The 15,856-nt window shown below is 40.4% G+C and overlaps 1 protein-coding gene across 2 annotated transcripts in view; it reads left to right on the top strand.

Moving 5' to 3' along the window:
* Positions 1–9,549: 9,549 nt before the first annotated feature.
* c9h19orf44 (chromosome 9 C19orf44 homolog) overlaps positions 9,550–15,856 on the top strand; it is a 65,476-nt gene continuing 59,169 nt past the window's right edge. Inside the window, exons 1-4 of one of the 2 annotated variants that reach the window (XM_039812357.1) lie at positions 9,550–9,646; positions 9,832–9,976; positions 10,068–10,223; positions 10,356–10,477. In XM_039812357.1, the coding sequence (XP_039668291.1) occupies positions 9,863–9,976; positions 10,068–10,223; positions 10,356–10,477 (392 nt within the window). In that variant the 5' untranslated portion in view covers positions 9,550–9,646; positions 9,832–9,862. Of the gene's footprint in view, positions 9,977–10,067; positions 10,224–10,355; positions 10,478–15,856 lie in introns of both variants that reach the window. The other variant, XM_039812358.1, reaches the window with a different exon arrangement.

The raw sequence follows: 15,856 nt of genomic DNA, 5'->3' as shown, positions 1-15,856 counted from the left end.
AATGTTATTTTGTTTTCCAAAATGTAAATTTGTTTTCTAAAACGTAAATTTGTTTTCGAAAATGTTATTTTGTTTTCCAAAATGTAAATTTGTTTTCTAAAATGTTATTTTGTTTTCCAAAATGTAAATTTGTTTTCCAAAATGTAAATTTGTTTTCCAAAATGTAAATTTGTCTCGAGCTTTGTAAAAGTGTTTCATTCTTTGTAATGTTGCATTGCACTTCCCGGCCACCGTAACAAAGCGATCACCTCCCGTTAGCATTCCGCTGACCGCCATTTTGTTTTTACGTCACTTGACAGCGAATAACTTTACATCTGAAGCGTTTAAAGACTCTATTTGTCCATTGTTTATTTCTACAGAAACACGAAAATGTATAAAAGGCTCCATTACCTTGTACCTCACGTTATGATTCCGTAGCAGATGTTTTTGTGAAAATAGGCTAACGATTGTGTCATAACCAAGTGACTTACTGTCGCACAGTAGAGGAATTACCGTATAGTACAGGAGAATCTCGCAGGCAGTTTGGACTTCCATTAGCTGTTTAGGTTTAATTACTAATGTTAACTAGCATGTTAGTGATCAATAATTAGCCTGTGCCTATGTTATCTCCTTACATATACCTACACTCTCCGTCTCTGTAAGATTGGGAATGATTGAGATTTCTCTTGGCACAGCTACCAGAAGACTTCCAACTTTCAGACACGTTGCTCACGTCAGATTTACGTTGTCTCTGTCAGTTGGAGGCTGCGCAGTAAAGCAAGTGATCACCGGAAAAGTGCTTCTAATAGCCTTCACTGGTCTCCGTCCAGAGCAACGGGGTCTATTGGTCCATTATATACTGTCTATGAATATATCAAGAAGTTCCACTCCCTCGTTACTTCCGGCTTCTGAACTGGTTGCAGTTCCACCAGAGTTCCATATAGGGGGCGCTCACAGGCCAGTGCAGAATGAATGGGACTCTATGGAGCTATACCCCTCAAAACCCACTTTTCTCAGGATATAATTTTTTGTCTAATAATTTGAATGTTGCATTCGAAAGGGGAGGCTAAGAAAATACACACTGCTGTGTGTTAGATTTTTAAAAGTAAACCTTTTTGTTCTAAAAGCCTTTTAAAATGTCAATGACGTCATACACATATACGGCCAGAGATACTGCTTTACGGCAAGCTCTGAGTCGCTTTCTTTGTTCTCATGAGGCATGACAACACAGCTAACAGGTAAGGCTCTCCCTGTTAATACATGTGCTAGAAAGAGGTTTGCTAATCTGATATTCAGGCTCTGCTTCGGATGCCGTCAAGCGGGATCTCCGATCGTAATCACTCCTTCACTGACCAATCAGCATTCATTAGCAGAATGCTAGCGTGTTATGGGCTACAACGACTCACCCTGTAAGAAATCAAAAGGACATAAGTACTCATTCATTCAACTTTCGACCTTTAACCCATGTTGAACTGTTGAGCAAAAACTACAATCAAATCTGAGGTTTCTCAACGACAATCAGGCGAAAGAGACAAATTTAGCCGTCTAGCTCCATAGAGTCCCATTCATTTTGCACTGGACTGCGATCACCCCCAGTGGAACTCTGGTGGAACTGCAACCAAAATCCGGTACAATGGGGCTGGATAGGGAGTGGAATGGCTTTCCGTAGACCGGCTTTGACGACACATAGTAACGACCATGGTAACGACAGAGGGAAACGACGCATAGCAACGACGCATAGCAACGACGCATAGCAACGACGCATAGCAACGACAGAGTGAAACAACACATAGTCATGACACATGCAGCATTGACACAGCAAGACGACACGGTCAAACGACAAGGACAGATGACAGGAGTAGGTTGAGTTGACACAGACAAAAGTTGAGTCATGTGGGCAATCACATAGACATGGAAGACAACACATAGCATAGAAAGACAGACATGGACATAAACAGTAAACAGACACATAGACATGGAAGACGACACCTAGCATAGACAGACAGACATAAGCTAAGTTTCCATCCACTTGTCAATCGAATTATCTGAAGTTCGGTAAAAAAACTCATGCGAATAAAGCTGGTGAAAGTGTGTTTCCATCCAACAGCTTTAAAGCGAATAAAAACCTGTGCGTAATGACGTCACATGCTGTTTTGCGATTAAATTGGTATATCGAATTGATTTGAGACATTTTATGGTGTTTCCATTCATTTCTGAACTGAATCGCACAAGATTCAAGCGAACTTTTGCGAACAAAGTTTTGCTAGACAAAAGTAGTTGTTAATATTAGAAGCCAAGCTATAGCCTAAGCTCCGATGGACCTTTGGCTGAGGATATGATCCAGCTCATCAAAAAGGTGGAACTTGCCTTATATTTTCCCTCCGGCACCGCTGCGAGACAACTCTCTTTTTTGAGGCCGTGTATCGCTGTTTGAGCGCCTTCCATTTACTCCGCAGGACGTCCCACGGCTTGTCGTAAGGGACATTCTAAAACGCTTCACGTGAAAAAAGCTTAACATGGTTTAATATCTAAACAACGATCAGTCATCACCAGTATCATGGTCATATCTTGTCATGAACACTTAAGCCTGTCAAAAAAACTAAATCGAAATCCAACGATTATAGAAGTTATCTCACGTTAATGTGTCAGATAACGTCCATAATATTTGGACATTGGGTTAGATTTGACCGTTTTAAGTGGTTATGATGAGCAATATAGAAGAGGATTTTTTGGTGATGATTGATCGTTGTTTAGGTACATTAAACCATGTTAAGCATTTTCACATTAGGACTTATAAAGCCAATGAGAACCGTGGAGAGTCAACCCCCAGCCGCTCCGCTGCCCTGAAGCAGAAACGCTTTATGTCAGATAACGTCCATAATAATTGGACTTTGGGTTGGATTATTTGTCAGTTTTCCGTGGTTATGATGGGTAATATGAGAGAGAAATTTGGTGATGATTGATCATTGTTTAGGTACATTAAACCACGTTAAGCTTTTTCCTCGCCATATTAATAATATTAATACGGCCACTGATGAAGAAAATATTAACGTGAGATAACTTCTATAATCGTTGGATTTCGATTTAGTTTTTTTGACAGGCTTAAGTGTTCATGACAAGATATCACCGTGATAAATCTGGTGATGATTGATCGTTGTTTAGATACATTAAACCACGTTAAGTTTTTTCAAGTTAAGCGTTTAATGTCCCTGTCGTAACTGTTGGTCATTTCCTTTGCGAGCTCCTGATAAATGATGGCGTTTCTTAGATTTTTGCTATCTAAAATAGCTGTTATATTTTTCTGGTAAATTAAATTTAAAAAGTATCTCGTCTCCTCGTTTGTCCACTTACATCTGTTTTAGTTTTGCAAACAGAGCGGAAATACTGGGCGGAAATGAACTGAAACTTCTTCTTCTTCGTTTTATTGCGGGTTGCAACCATAAAATGACCTAAAACTTAATCGCAATTCATTATTTATTCGGCAAATAACGTTTCCATCAGCGTTTATCGCATAAGCCGTATATCGATCAAGAGAAAATCCGATGAGACCGAACGTATTTCATTTGAGTCGATATTCATGAAATTCAGTCGGACACAGAAAGTTAATAGACACAAAGACATGGAAGACGAAACATAGCATAGACAGACAGACATAGACAGTTAATAGACACATAGACATGGAAGACGCCACATAGCATAGACAGACAGACATAGACAGTTAATAGACACATAGACATGGAAGACGACACATAGCATAGACAGACAGACATAGACATAGACAGTTAATAGACACATAGACATGGAAGACGACACATAGCATAGACAGACAGACATAGACATAGACAGTTAATAGACACATAGACATGGAAGACGACACATAGCATAGACAGACAGACATAGACATAGACAGTTAATAGACACATAGACATGGAAGACGACACATAGCATAGACAGACAGACATAGACATAGACAGTTAATAGACACATAGACATGGAAGACGACACATAGCATAGACAGACAGACATAGACAGTTAATAGACACATAGACATGGAAGACGACACATAGCATAGACAGACAGACATAGACATAGACAGTTAATAGACACATAGACATGGAAGACGACACAAAGCATAGACTGACAGACATAGACATAGACAGTTAATAGACACATAGACATGGAAGACGACACATAGCATAGACAGACAGACATAGACAGTTAATAGACACATAGACATGGAAGACGACACATAGCATAGACAGACAGACATAGACATAGACAGTTAATAGACACATAGACATGGAAGACGACACATAGCATAGACAGACAGACATAGACATAAACAGTTAATAGACACATAGACATGGAAGACGACACATAGCATAGACAGACAGATATAGACATAGACAGTTAATAGACACAGACATGGAAGACGACACATAGCATAGACAGACAGACATAGATATAAACAGTTAATAGACACATAGACATGGAAGACGACACATAGCATAGACAGACAGACATAGACATAGACAGTTAATAGACACATAGACATGGAAGACGACACATAGCATAGACAGACAGACATAGACAGTTAATAGACACATAGACATGGAAGACGACACATAGCATAGACAGACAGACATAGACATAGACAGTTAATAGACACATAGACATGGAAGACGACACAACATAGGACAGACAGACACAGACATAGACAGTTAATAGACACATAGACATGGAAGACGACACATAGCATAGACAGACAGACATAGACATAAACAGTTAATAGACACATAGACATGGAAGACGACACATAGCATAGACAGACAGATATAGACATAGACAGTTAATAGACACATAGACATGGAAGACGACACATAGCATAGACAGACAGACATAGACATAGACAGTTAATAGACACATAGACATGGAAGACGACACATAGCATAGACAGACAGACATAGACATAAACAGTTAATAGACACATAGACATGGAAGACGACACATAGCATAGACAGACAGATATAGACATAGACAGTTAATAGACACAGACATGGAAGACGACACAAAGCATAGACAGGTAGCATGTCGACTTAATTTTGGCACAAATGGAACCCTATACATAAACTTAAAAAAAAAAAAACTGTATAGCCTACATCTAGACTTTTAACTCACCATCATCTCTGGTTAAACTACCAACACAGTTTTGCATAATACAAGTTTGAATCTAACTGAATAAAAAGCAATGTATTAGGTTAACTTACAATGCTCATGCGTGGTGGATGTTTCTCGCTCATCCAAGAATGAAGTCTCCGGAGTTGTGTCAGAGTGGGTGCATGCACTGTAATCTGTAAGCAATTGAAACACAAACTGGGTTAGTTAAATTGGGCACCCAGAGAAGAATATCACAACACTGTTAGCGTAGCACTGCGGTGCATTAGGCTACATTTAGGCTAATTTAACAAAAATGCTAAATGATTAATCATGTATTTTTTTGTAACAGTTCATTATCTATGCACGCCATCATGCGAAATAAAGATATCACATAAATGAATTACTTACGAGTCTCTTCCTGTTTGTGCTGAACTTCAGTGTTGCTGGTTGAAGCTGATGTCTGACTCGCGTTAGCTTGTACCTCCAAGTTATCCTTGCACCTGATGAGTTTTTCTTAACTGGTTGTCATTCATAACCAAGGAATAACTCCGGATTCGGGTGGATCTCCGTTGGTTTGTGGTCGATGAAATGGTAAGAACAGACATAAACTCTCTTCGGTCGTTTTTTTTTTTAGCTTTAGGGCTGCTAACCATTCCCGTGTTTTTGTCTCGTCTTTGGGCATTGAATGTAGTGCGTAGGGTGCTGGGCAACAGGTCAAGCGGGTCCGTTTATGTTGGAAACAGGTCCCGTTCATAAAATCCTTCAATTTTCGCGTGTTGTTTGTGCATCCAACAAATTCAATTAAAATGTTTCAGTTCAATTTTATTTATAGTATCAAATCATAACACGAGTTATCTCGAGACACTTTACAGATAGAGTAGGTCTAGACCACACTCTATAATTTACAAAGCCCCAACAATTCCAACAATTACAGTAATTCCCTCAAGAGCAAGCAGTGCGACAGTGGCGAGGAAAAACTCCCTGTTGGGAAGAAACCTCGGACAGACCCAGGCTCTTGGTAGGCGGTGTCTGACGGTGCCGGTTGGGGATATGATGAACAGTGGCGATAATAGTCACATTAATAATGGAACAGTGACTTCAAATGTTAGTCGTAGTAGTTAATGTCAAATCAGTGCGCTGCAGGGCGTTACAGGATGTAGCGTGGCCCAGCAGAGCATGGATGGACGTAGTAGGAAGCTGCAGGGTTCAGCAGGACGCAGCATGACATTGCAGGGCACCGCGGAGCTCAGCAGGGAGTGCAGCAGGACCACGGCGACAGCTGCAACCAGGATCTTGGTGCCAACGTTCTCCAAGGAAATATGCTGGGGGAAAAAACATAAGGACTCCGGGGAGTAAACATTTCTGGGACGGGATGCACACAAATGGTAAAAGAAAGGGAGAGGAGAGAGCAGCTCAGTGTGTCAAAGGAAGGAAGTCCCCCGGCAGTCTAAAACTATAACAGCGTAAAAAGGCAAACGTTGAGCCACAAGGAGCCATTGCTTACCTGTCAGCATTACTACTTGTCAGTAGTCAGTTTCACTCGTTTGTACCGCAAGTATCCGTTGTGTGCTAGCTTCATTAGCAATAGGCTAAACCGGAACTGAGATACCGTCATCAGGAAGTCTCGTGTGTCATGGCGACGCCCAATAAGATTTGCAGGAAAGTTGTGGATATATTTAAAATTATTTGTTCTTATATTCTATCCTATTATTATTTCATGTATATTGTATCCTTTTATTTCATTTATATTCTGTGTGTGCTGTGTGTCTGATATTGTGCTGCTGCAACACTGGTATTTCCCATTTTTTTGGGATCAATACAAATCTATCTATCTATCTATCTATCTATCTCTCTATCTATCAATCAATCAATCTGGGCCAAAATGCCACAGCTGATCTTTGGTCCCAGTCCGTCCCTGTCAGTCACTGTGGCTCAAGCAGAGAGGAGCTTTTCCAAACTAAAGTTGATCAAGTCATACCTGAGGTCAACTATGTCCCAGGAACGGCTCACTGGCCTTCGATCACCCAGTAGGGGAGCAGATTTCATACGATGACATCATTGATGATTTTGCATCAAGGAAGGCCAGAAAGGTCAGGTTTTAGTTTTAGTTTGTGTTTTCTGTTCTTAGTGCTATAGTGTAATAATTCCATTCTCTTTAGTGTATTTTCACATTTGTGTGATGAAGGATTTGTGCTATTTCGAATATTTATTCTATATTGTGTCTTTTGGCAATGTTGGAGGTAGAGATTGTGCACTTAAAAAAAAAAAAGGAGAGGGGGTCTCGCCCGGGGCGTCATTCAATGTAGAACCGCCCCTGCTCTCATTGATAGAGCTCCATCCAGCCGCGGGCTCTATCAATGAGACTCGTGGACAAGAGGCGTTTATTTCCCCAATCGTTTGTTTAAATAACTCAACACACATATCCCTTATAAGATTAACTGGAATCTGTGGTAAGAGATTGCGGGCGTAACAAGCTCGCTGACCACGCTCTCACTCACACACACCGGCCATTTAGCAGGAAGAAGGGAGCTGCAGGCCCTGGAGCTCTGTCAGGGCAGCGGCGTTTGGTAGTCCAGTAACTGAGAAACGGTGACTTTGCGCGGGTATGGAGCACTGTGGGCCATGACAGAGCTCCATCTAGCTCACAGCAGGCCAGGGTCCGTGAAGGAAGACAGGCCGGGCGACGAGGCAGCAACCCAGGCAACACCGGCTGCTGAACTCCATCACATACAGTAGTCGGACAAAATTTGCAATTAGCCATTCATTTTCTTAAAACAGCCCATATTTGACCTCTACATAGTTGATTTCTCGCATAAAAAAAGTCTCTGAAATGAATTTAGTGGTAAAATAGCAGATGAACAATGTATACAATTTCTGAGATCTGCGCAACCTATTCAGAAGACTACCTGATCTCAGATCAGTGGTGTAGCCTATGTAAATGTTGGGGCGTGACAAAGATAGAGACTAGAGCCAAATGAGGAGGAGCTCGGTGGCTCGTTGAGGGTTTTCAGAGGCAGTTTCAAATTGTGAGATTTGCAGAGGAAAGAGGTGTCAATGGGATTTTGAGGTTCTATGTCCTATTTACCCACCAAACTGTCGTTCATCTATGACAAGGTAAAATCGGTTTTGCATTCTATCACCCCTTTAAAGCCAGAGACACACTAAGCCAGACTAAGTCAGCCAGACTCGAGTGACTGACTCAAGTCTGTTTGGTGTCTTCCGTGCTGTCGTCTGTCCCAGGGGCCGTCGGCCTTCATTTTGGCCGATTTGACATGTATAATCAGAAGGCGGGCACTGCCGGCAGTCAGACTCAAATGACCAATCTGATTGGTAGAGTGCTAACCTGGAAAAGAAGTGTGTTCCGAGGTACTTTCTTGACCAACTCGGGGAGACTGATCAGTTCAACTGCCTTTTCTGCCGAGGATCGGCCGTCTGGTCAGTGTGAAGGCCCAGACTCAAAGAGACTGACGAACGCGACACAACAAACTTCCATCATGGAAAATGTGAGATTTAAACACTTTGAAAGTCTGCAGTGTTTTCTATGTAGCCTATTTTACTATCTAGACAAAGTTCACTGACATTGCTAACAGGCTCTTAAAATACACCCAGTTTGGTGATATGGAAATATATTAAACATCATCTACCACATATAGGCCTAATATTACAGAACAAAATATAACGATGGCTTGAAGATAACTGATATGGATATTTATTCCTCTGAAAATGGCCAAAAGGGATTCTATTATATTAGTTGCTGGCTGCAGGATAAATCCAAATATTACAGTATGTCATTAAACAATATAGCTCATACTTTTAAGCAAATATCATAAAAATAATATGCTACAATTTCAAGCAATGCTTAGGGCTATTCTCCAGAGTAGCCTATAGCAGTGATTCTCAACTGGTGGGTCCCAAAAGTGGGTCGCGGACAGCTGGTCAATAAATAAATAATATTTAATGCGCATCTGATTTTGGACTTGTCTTTTATTTTGAAAAATATATATATGCCGTGCAGCAGTCTAGCGCGGTAGCCATGGTAACCATCATTTTGATTAATGTAACTTTAAGTTTATGTTCGGAAGCAAGGCATAGTGTAGGCTATATATCTATGGGAAGCAAGGTAGCGAAGTGCTAATATGACCCGGAGTATTTACCTACATAAATCAATTAACATGAACGTTTTCAAAGGAAAATGCAAAAGAGAGGAAGTGTTTTTTCTCAAGATTAAGATCGGTATTTACTGGATTAAAGTCAAATCTTTATTTAATGAATAATGAATGAATGTAGTTGAAAATGTTGAACATGTAATTAGGAAGTGTGCCGAATTTGATTTGGAGAGGAACATCTTGCGTGATAAGATTTATGACCTGGTGTTACACACTCCGGTAAAATAGGTGGCGGTATACACCTTAACACGTTGGTTTGCGATCCGACATGAATCAGAGAAGAAGAAGAATAAGGCAGCTGTGACGTCTTAAACTGAAACAATCAACCACACCGAAAAGCGGAGGTACACGACCTGAACCTGGCAACACGAGCAATTATAGTAACCTAACGTTAATTCATGTGAAATTGTAGTAGGCAATGAATGGCCTCGAAATTAATCTATGAAGCGTATTTTTTATTTATTTATTTTTTAAAGTGCACCGTATGTAACGTTAGTTAGCTTAGCTAACGCTACTGTATCTAACGCAGGATAAACAGCCCCAAGTCCCAAAGTTTAAAGATGTGGAAACGAGGCGGTCGAAGCTTCGCTCTGGACCGAGCTCAAGCACTGCTGTCTGCCAAGAGGAACAGCAGAGGAGGCGTTAAGTCTGTGCAGGGGGCTACAGTACATACAGTGAGTTTCAAGCCTTTTTGTGTTTCAAATCTCATAAGTGTAAGTCGCGCATGTAACTTCAGAAACGTGTCTTTCCTTTCCTTCTGTTTAGAGTGCTGTGAAAACCAGATTTTCTTCCTCAAATACACACCCTTCATTCTCAGATTTGAGTGATTTGTCCTCGGTCAGCTCAGCTCCTGAGCATGGAGCTGACACCTTGGGCTCTGATTCTGCAAAGACCCAGAGAAGAGAGGGCGATTCTACCAAGGTAAACAACTTTAGAAGGTATCGCTAACCGATGTTGTATTTCTCAGCATACATGCAGTTGGACTTTAGACACTTCCCCAGTGGGACGTTTGTATTTGACAACAAGCGTCCACCTTTTGCTTTCTTCTGCCAGGATCTCATACCTCAGAGCTCTCTGGGTGGAGGAGGGAGTAGGTTCTTAAAGAAGGCTCCACCACCTGCAACCAACAGCAGCCAGTCACCTGTCAGCAAAATGCAGCAGGTGCCTAAACACAGGTAGCGTCAAGGATCTGTGTGTGTAAGATACAATAATGTTATATTTGTCACAACCCGGCTTCTAGGCTGTTACAAGAATGTGATACCAGCGTAAAATAGGCATTTATTTACAAAAACAATATTAAGGAATAGAAAAGAACGTGGAAATCCGTAATCAGTCATGCATGGGTATATGGGTGTGTGGAAGTGTCTGTAGCTAGCAAAACTAAAACAAAAGCTGTTGTGAAGGAAGAGAGAGAGTCTGGGAAGGTAGTCAAATTGGCCTCTCTCTGTGATGCCGTTCTTAAAATCCCTTCCCTCGGGCAACAACAAACTTCGAGCTAGCAAGCTACATGCTGAAAATGGCAAGTTTTGAAGAAGATTTGGGTAGTGCAATAAGGCAGGACTGCTTGGTTCTTTCAGGTAGGCCTGGGCGAAAAATCGATTAAATGAATTAATTCGAATTTTTTTGTTGCGGGCGATTTAAAAAAATAAGTAAATCGAGTTTTTGTGTAATGGTGCATTTTTGGCTCCCCGGAGCTTCCGTAGCATTAGTTTCACATAGCAGTATGGCAAGCGACAACAACAACATCATAGCACCATATGTCAATGCATAGCACACACGAAACAGCAACAGCAAGTGACAACATGGCTACCGGTGAGAGTGGGAAGTTTGTTCCCAAGAAAGGAATAAAATGATCTGTTGTGAGACACAAACAACATGGCAGTGACAGGGACTAACATTAATTATTTTCTTAACCAGTTGTTTCATTACTTACTTATCCGTAATCTCCGCCGAAATGACCGGCAGCTCGCGGTGCACTGTTCCCGGCTGACAGTCACCTATTCTGGGATAACTGAACAACCAGCTAGAGCTGACCTGAAGGAGCACCATGCGGGGCACCAGAGGCGGTGTTGATGAACTCTGTTGCGGCTCAACGCATCTACTAAATGCCGCTGATACAACAGAGCTGTGACGGAGGTATGTAGCGGCTTAAACAACTTGCAATCTCCGCTCTGTAGCACGGAGCTCTGCTTCGACGTTTGTTTTTATCGCTACGAAGGAGCTTGCTACAGGTATGCTACATTCAAGAGACCATGGGATGTTAACGTTACTCAGCAACAGATGGAAATAGGGGCAAGGTTGCGCAATAACGTTAAAATGATTTGAACTTTTAGCGAGGAACGAGAAGTGAATTACATGTAGGCCTATGTGTGAAAACAGCTTTACCTCACGCATCCGTTTTGTTGTTGAATATATAGCCCCCCCCCAAAAAAAACTAAAAAACTGGTAGGGAAAACACTCAAATATTTATATTTCCACAAAATTGGCATGAATAAACATAATGGTATACATGACCCGTGTGTGTGTGTGTATGAGTCAAAACAAAATAAAACTTGTTTTGAACAATTTCTTTGTCATCTGCAGATTGATTTTAAGTAGAGGGAGAAAAAAATCGATTTAAATCGGATTTTTTTTTTTAAATCAGGGATTTTATTTTTAGGCCATATCGCCCAGCCCTACTTTCAGGGAATAATTGTAAACAATATCTTTACGGAATTTACTATCTAACTGGGGCATTTGGGGACCGATTGGTGGGGATTGCTGTTGACTTAAAGTAGGGCTGAAACGATTCCTCGAATAATTCGATTACAAAAAATCCTCGATGCAAAATGTCTTGCCTCGAAGCTTCGTTAAATCAATGTTACCAACGTTGTATTGCTGACTGACTGTGTTTCCGCACAGATCATTATTACCGTTGCACACCAGACGCTGCTCAGTCTGCTGCTGGCGACACATGCCGGAGCGTAAATAGTGAGGGGCTAAGAGAAGAGACAGGCTGGAGAAAACGACAGAAAGTGTCCAAAGTTTGGAATCATTTCAAACGTAATTAAAACGAAAACTCTGTACAGTGCGTCTAATGCAAAATCAAACTAGCTTACCACAATAATAGCACGACGTCAGTGCTTCAGCGTCTCAACAGAAAACATTGAGTCTAACCTAATCATTGAAGCGGACCCAACAAAAGTAAATCACAGTCGTATGGACGATGAAAATACACCAAACACAACAACTACCAAAAACCAAGACAAGAAAATACGTAGTGGTGACCACAATTTGATCTAAAGAGCTGGTGTGATGACTCTCTGCTGATTGTTGCGCATCTCTCTCTCTCTCTCTCTCTCTCTCTCTCTCTCTCTCTCTCTCTCTCTCTCTCTCTCTCTCTCTCTGGAGAAACAGCTGATCAACGATCTACTAGCATAAGTGTAACAGAGCTGTGTAGCATTGTAATCAAATACAGTATCTCACAAAAGTGAGTACACCCCTCACATTTTAGTAAATATTTCATTATATCTTTTAATGGGACAACACTGAAGAAATGACAATTTGTTACAATGTAAAGTATTAAGTTTACATCTTTTATAACAGTGTAAATGTGCAGTCCCTTCAAAATAACTCAACATACAGCCATTAATGTCTAAACCGCTGGCAACTAAAGTCAGTACACCCCTATGTTAAATTCTAAGGGTGTGACGAGATCTCGTTTTACGAGATCTCGCGAGATTAAAACGTGACGAGATTTCTCGTCGAGGTGAAAAGTTGTCTCGTGAGGCGATGTGATGTCAGCGTGATGGAGCGTGAAATTACTATTGAAGATCCCCCTGCCACTTTTAAATCATTTGTGTGGCAACATTTTGGTTTTCCTGCGGAAATAATAAACGGCAAAGAGTGACAGACAAGACGCAACACAATATGTAAACATTGTAAGAAAAAATGCCGTATACCGGCGGCTAACACGAAGCACTATGCAAAAACACTTACAGCACCACCACAGCTCTCTACTAACTACTGCACCCGCGACGAAACATTAAAAGGGCAAACAACTCTAAAAGCCTTAGCATCTCTGCCACCGGTAAGTGCAAGAGCCACGGCAATAACGAGGGACGCAGTTTTCATTGCAGCTGATATGAGGCCATTTTCTGTGGTGGAAAATGTCGGATTTCGGCGACTCCTCCACACATTTATTTTTTATGTTCGATTTGTGGAAAGGAGTTAGATTTCTCATGTGAAATTGTACAGGGCAGAAGCCAGTTGGTAGAGTTTATACAAAACATTTTGCAGTGTTTGCACGTCCTTTACTGCATATAATTCATTAAAATAGTAAAAAAAAAAGTTAAATAACATTAATCATTAATAGTTGATTTCAAAATGCACCTAAATTTTTTGCATTTTGTGATTTTTCAGTTGAATAAAAAAACAATTTTCCATTCATATATTTCATCATTGAGGATTTCTTTAAATTGTTTTTAAAAATCTCGTCTCGTCTCGTTCTCGTGAACCCAATCTCGTGATGTGTCTCGTCTCGTGGAGTAAGCGTCTCGTCACACCCCTATTAAATTCCCATAAAGGCCAGCAGATTTTTATTTTTAAAGGCCAGTTATTTCATGGATCCAGGATACTATGCATCCTGATAAAGTTCCCTTGGCCTTTGGAATTAAAATAGCCCCACATCATCACATGCCCTTCACCATACCTAGAGATTGGCATAGGTTACTTTGCATAGAATCATCTCTCAATGCAAATCAAGCTAGCTATTAGGCTAACTGACATAAAACCATGCAAATCTCTAGGTATGATGAAGGGTATGTAATGATGTGGAGCTATTTTAATTCCAAAGACAAAGAGACTTATATCGATACATGCCGATAAAGAGATGATAGAGAGATGATTTTATGGAATCTACCCCATGCCAATCTCTAGGTATGGTGAAGAGCATGTGAGGATGTGGGGCTATTTTAATTCCAAAGGCCAAGGGAACTTTATCAGGATGCATAGTATCCTGGATCCATGAAATAACTGGCCTTTAAAAATAAAAATCTGCCTGCCTCTATGGGAATTTAACATAGGGGTGTACTGACTTTTGTTGCCAGCGGTTTAGACATTAATGGCTGTATGTTGAGTTATTTTGAGGGGACTGCACATTTACACTGTTATACAAGCTGTAAACTTAATACTTTACATTGTAGCAAAGTGTAATTTCTTCAGTGTTGTCCCATTAAAAGATATAATGAAATATTTACTAAAATGTGAGGGGTGTACTCACTTGAGAGATACTGTATATAAATGAAAATAGGTTATAGTATAACTAATATTTACATATTGGCCTATATACAGATCAGTCTCAGGTTGAAACGTGTAGTTCTGAAAGTTAAGTTGCACAACTTAAGGTAATGTTTATGTATGTTTAATGTATGCCTTAGTTTGAGGTTGATATCATTTGAAAAAAAATCTTTAAAAAACAATGTAATATGGCACTTAAATGCACTTAATAGATCAGGGGTTGGCAACCTTTTTGATATGAAGTGCCCTTTTCAAAATGTCTTGTTTATTAGTGTGCCATGTCAACATTAAGTTTAATTATGACATCACATAAAAATGTAATATCCAGGGAATCTGTCATTTTATTCCATAGCAACATTTGATAACATTTATTTCTTATAATCAGGACCTTGTAATTATTATTATTGTTTATTATTATTATGATTATGGAAACATGGTTTTAGTATGCAGCGTCCTGATTGGTGGAAAATGGGCTGACAAAAATATCACTGTCAAAGAGCCTAAAGCGAAAAGTTGTGGAAAAGCCCAGCTTTAATGATGAATGGACTGATAAGCAGGTCCTGTATGCCTCATTTTCAATGAAACGATGCTATGGCAAAATAATAACACAACCAGCATCATTATCAAGAATGAAGAACACAAACATAACGATTGCGTCATTCACGTGCATATTAAGTAGCCTAACCACATGTATTTGTTTTGGTCTTATAATGCATCCATATACTGCACCAGCGGAGAGGATGGTTTCTTCAGCCAGCTTAAGTTTCTAAGAATTTGTCCAAATTTCAAGATTCCCTGCAAACTAAGATAAACAGACTACAAACCGACAGCTTTTGTTTTAGCTTGTTTTGTAAAAAAATGCTATTTGCAGATTAGAGCTGTGTTTGCGTAAAACAGCGCGGTGGACAAGAGTGTACTGAGCAGACAGAGCAGATTGAAAAGTATTGGCTTTTAACTCAGGGAGGTTTCAATGTAGCCTACTTACAGTAACAAGACTAGCGTTAGTTCATCTGCCCCAGTGGCCGTTGGTAATCCTCTTTGTATTGTTCCCATTCAGAGATATGAGTCAATCAAACTACTGTAAATAACAGGTCGCGGCGTCGCGCAACTGTGAACGTTGTAATTTGGCATGCGGATGAGAGAGTGCTTCAGCATTTCAACCATGATTTCAATGCATCAATAACTCTTTTGCACACATATTGCCAGCGTGCCATTGGTTAAGGTCGTGCCTAAGGTTGCTGACCCCTGTGCTACGTTAATCGATTACAAAAAGAATA

The sequence above is a fragment of the Perca fluviatilis genome, chromosome 9 (assembly GCF_010015445.1).
Source record: "Perca fluviatilis chromosome 9, GENO_Pfluv_1.0, whole genome shotgun sequence".
Classification (NCBI taxonomy): Eukaryota; Metazoa; Chordata; class Actinopteri; order Perciformes; family Percidae; genus Perca; species Perca fluviatilis.
The sequence above is the reverse complement of the archived record's forward strand: the minus strand, read 5'-3'. Positions and strand labels throughout refer to the sequence as shown.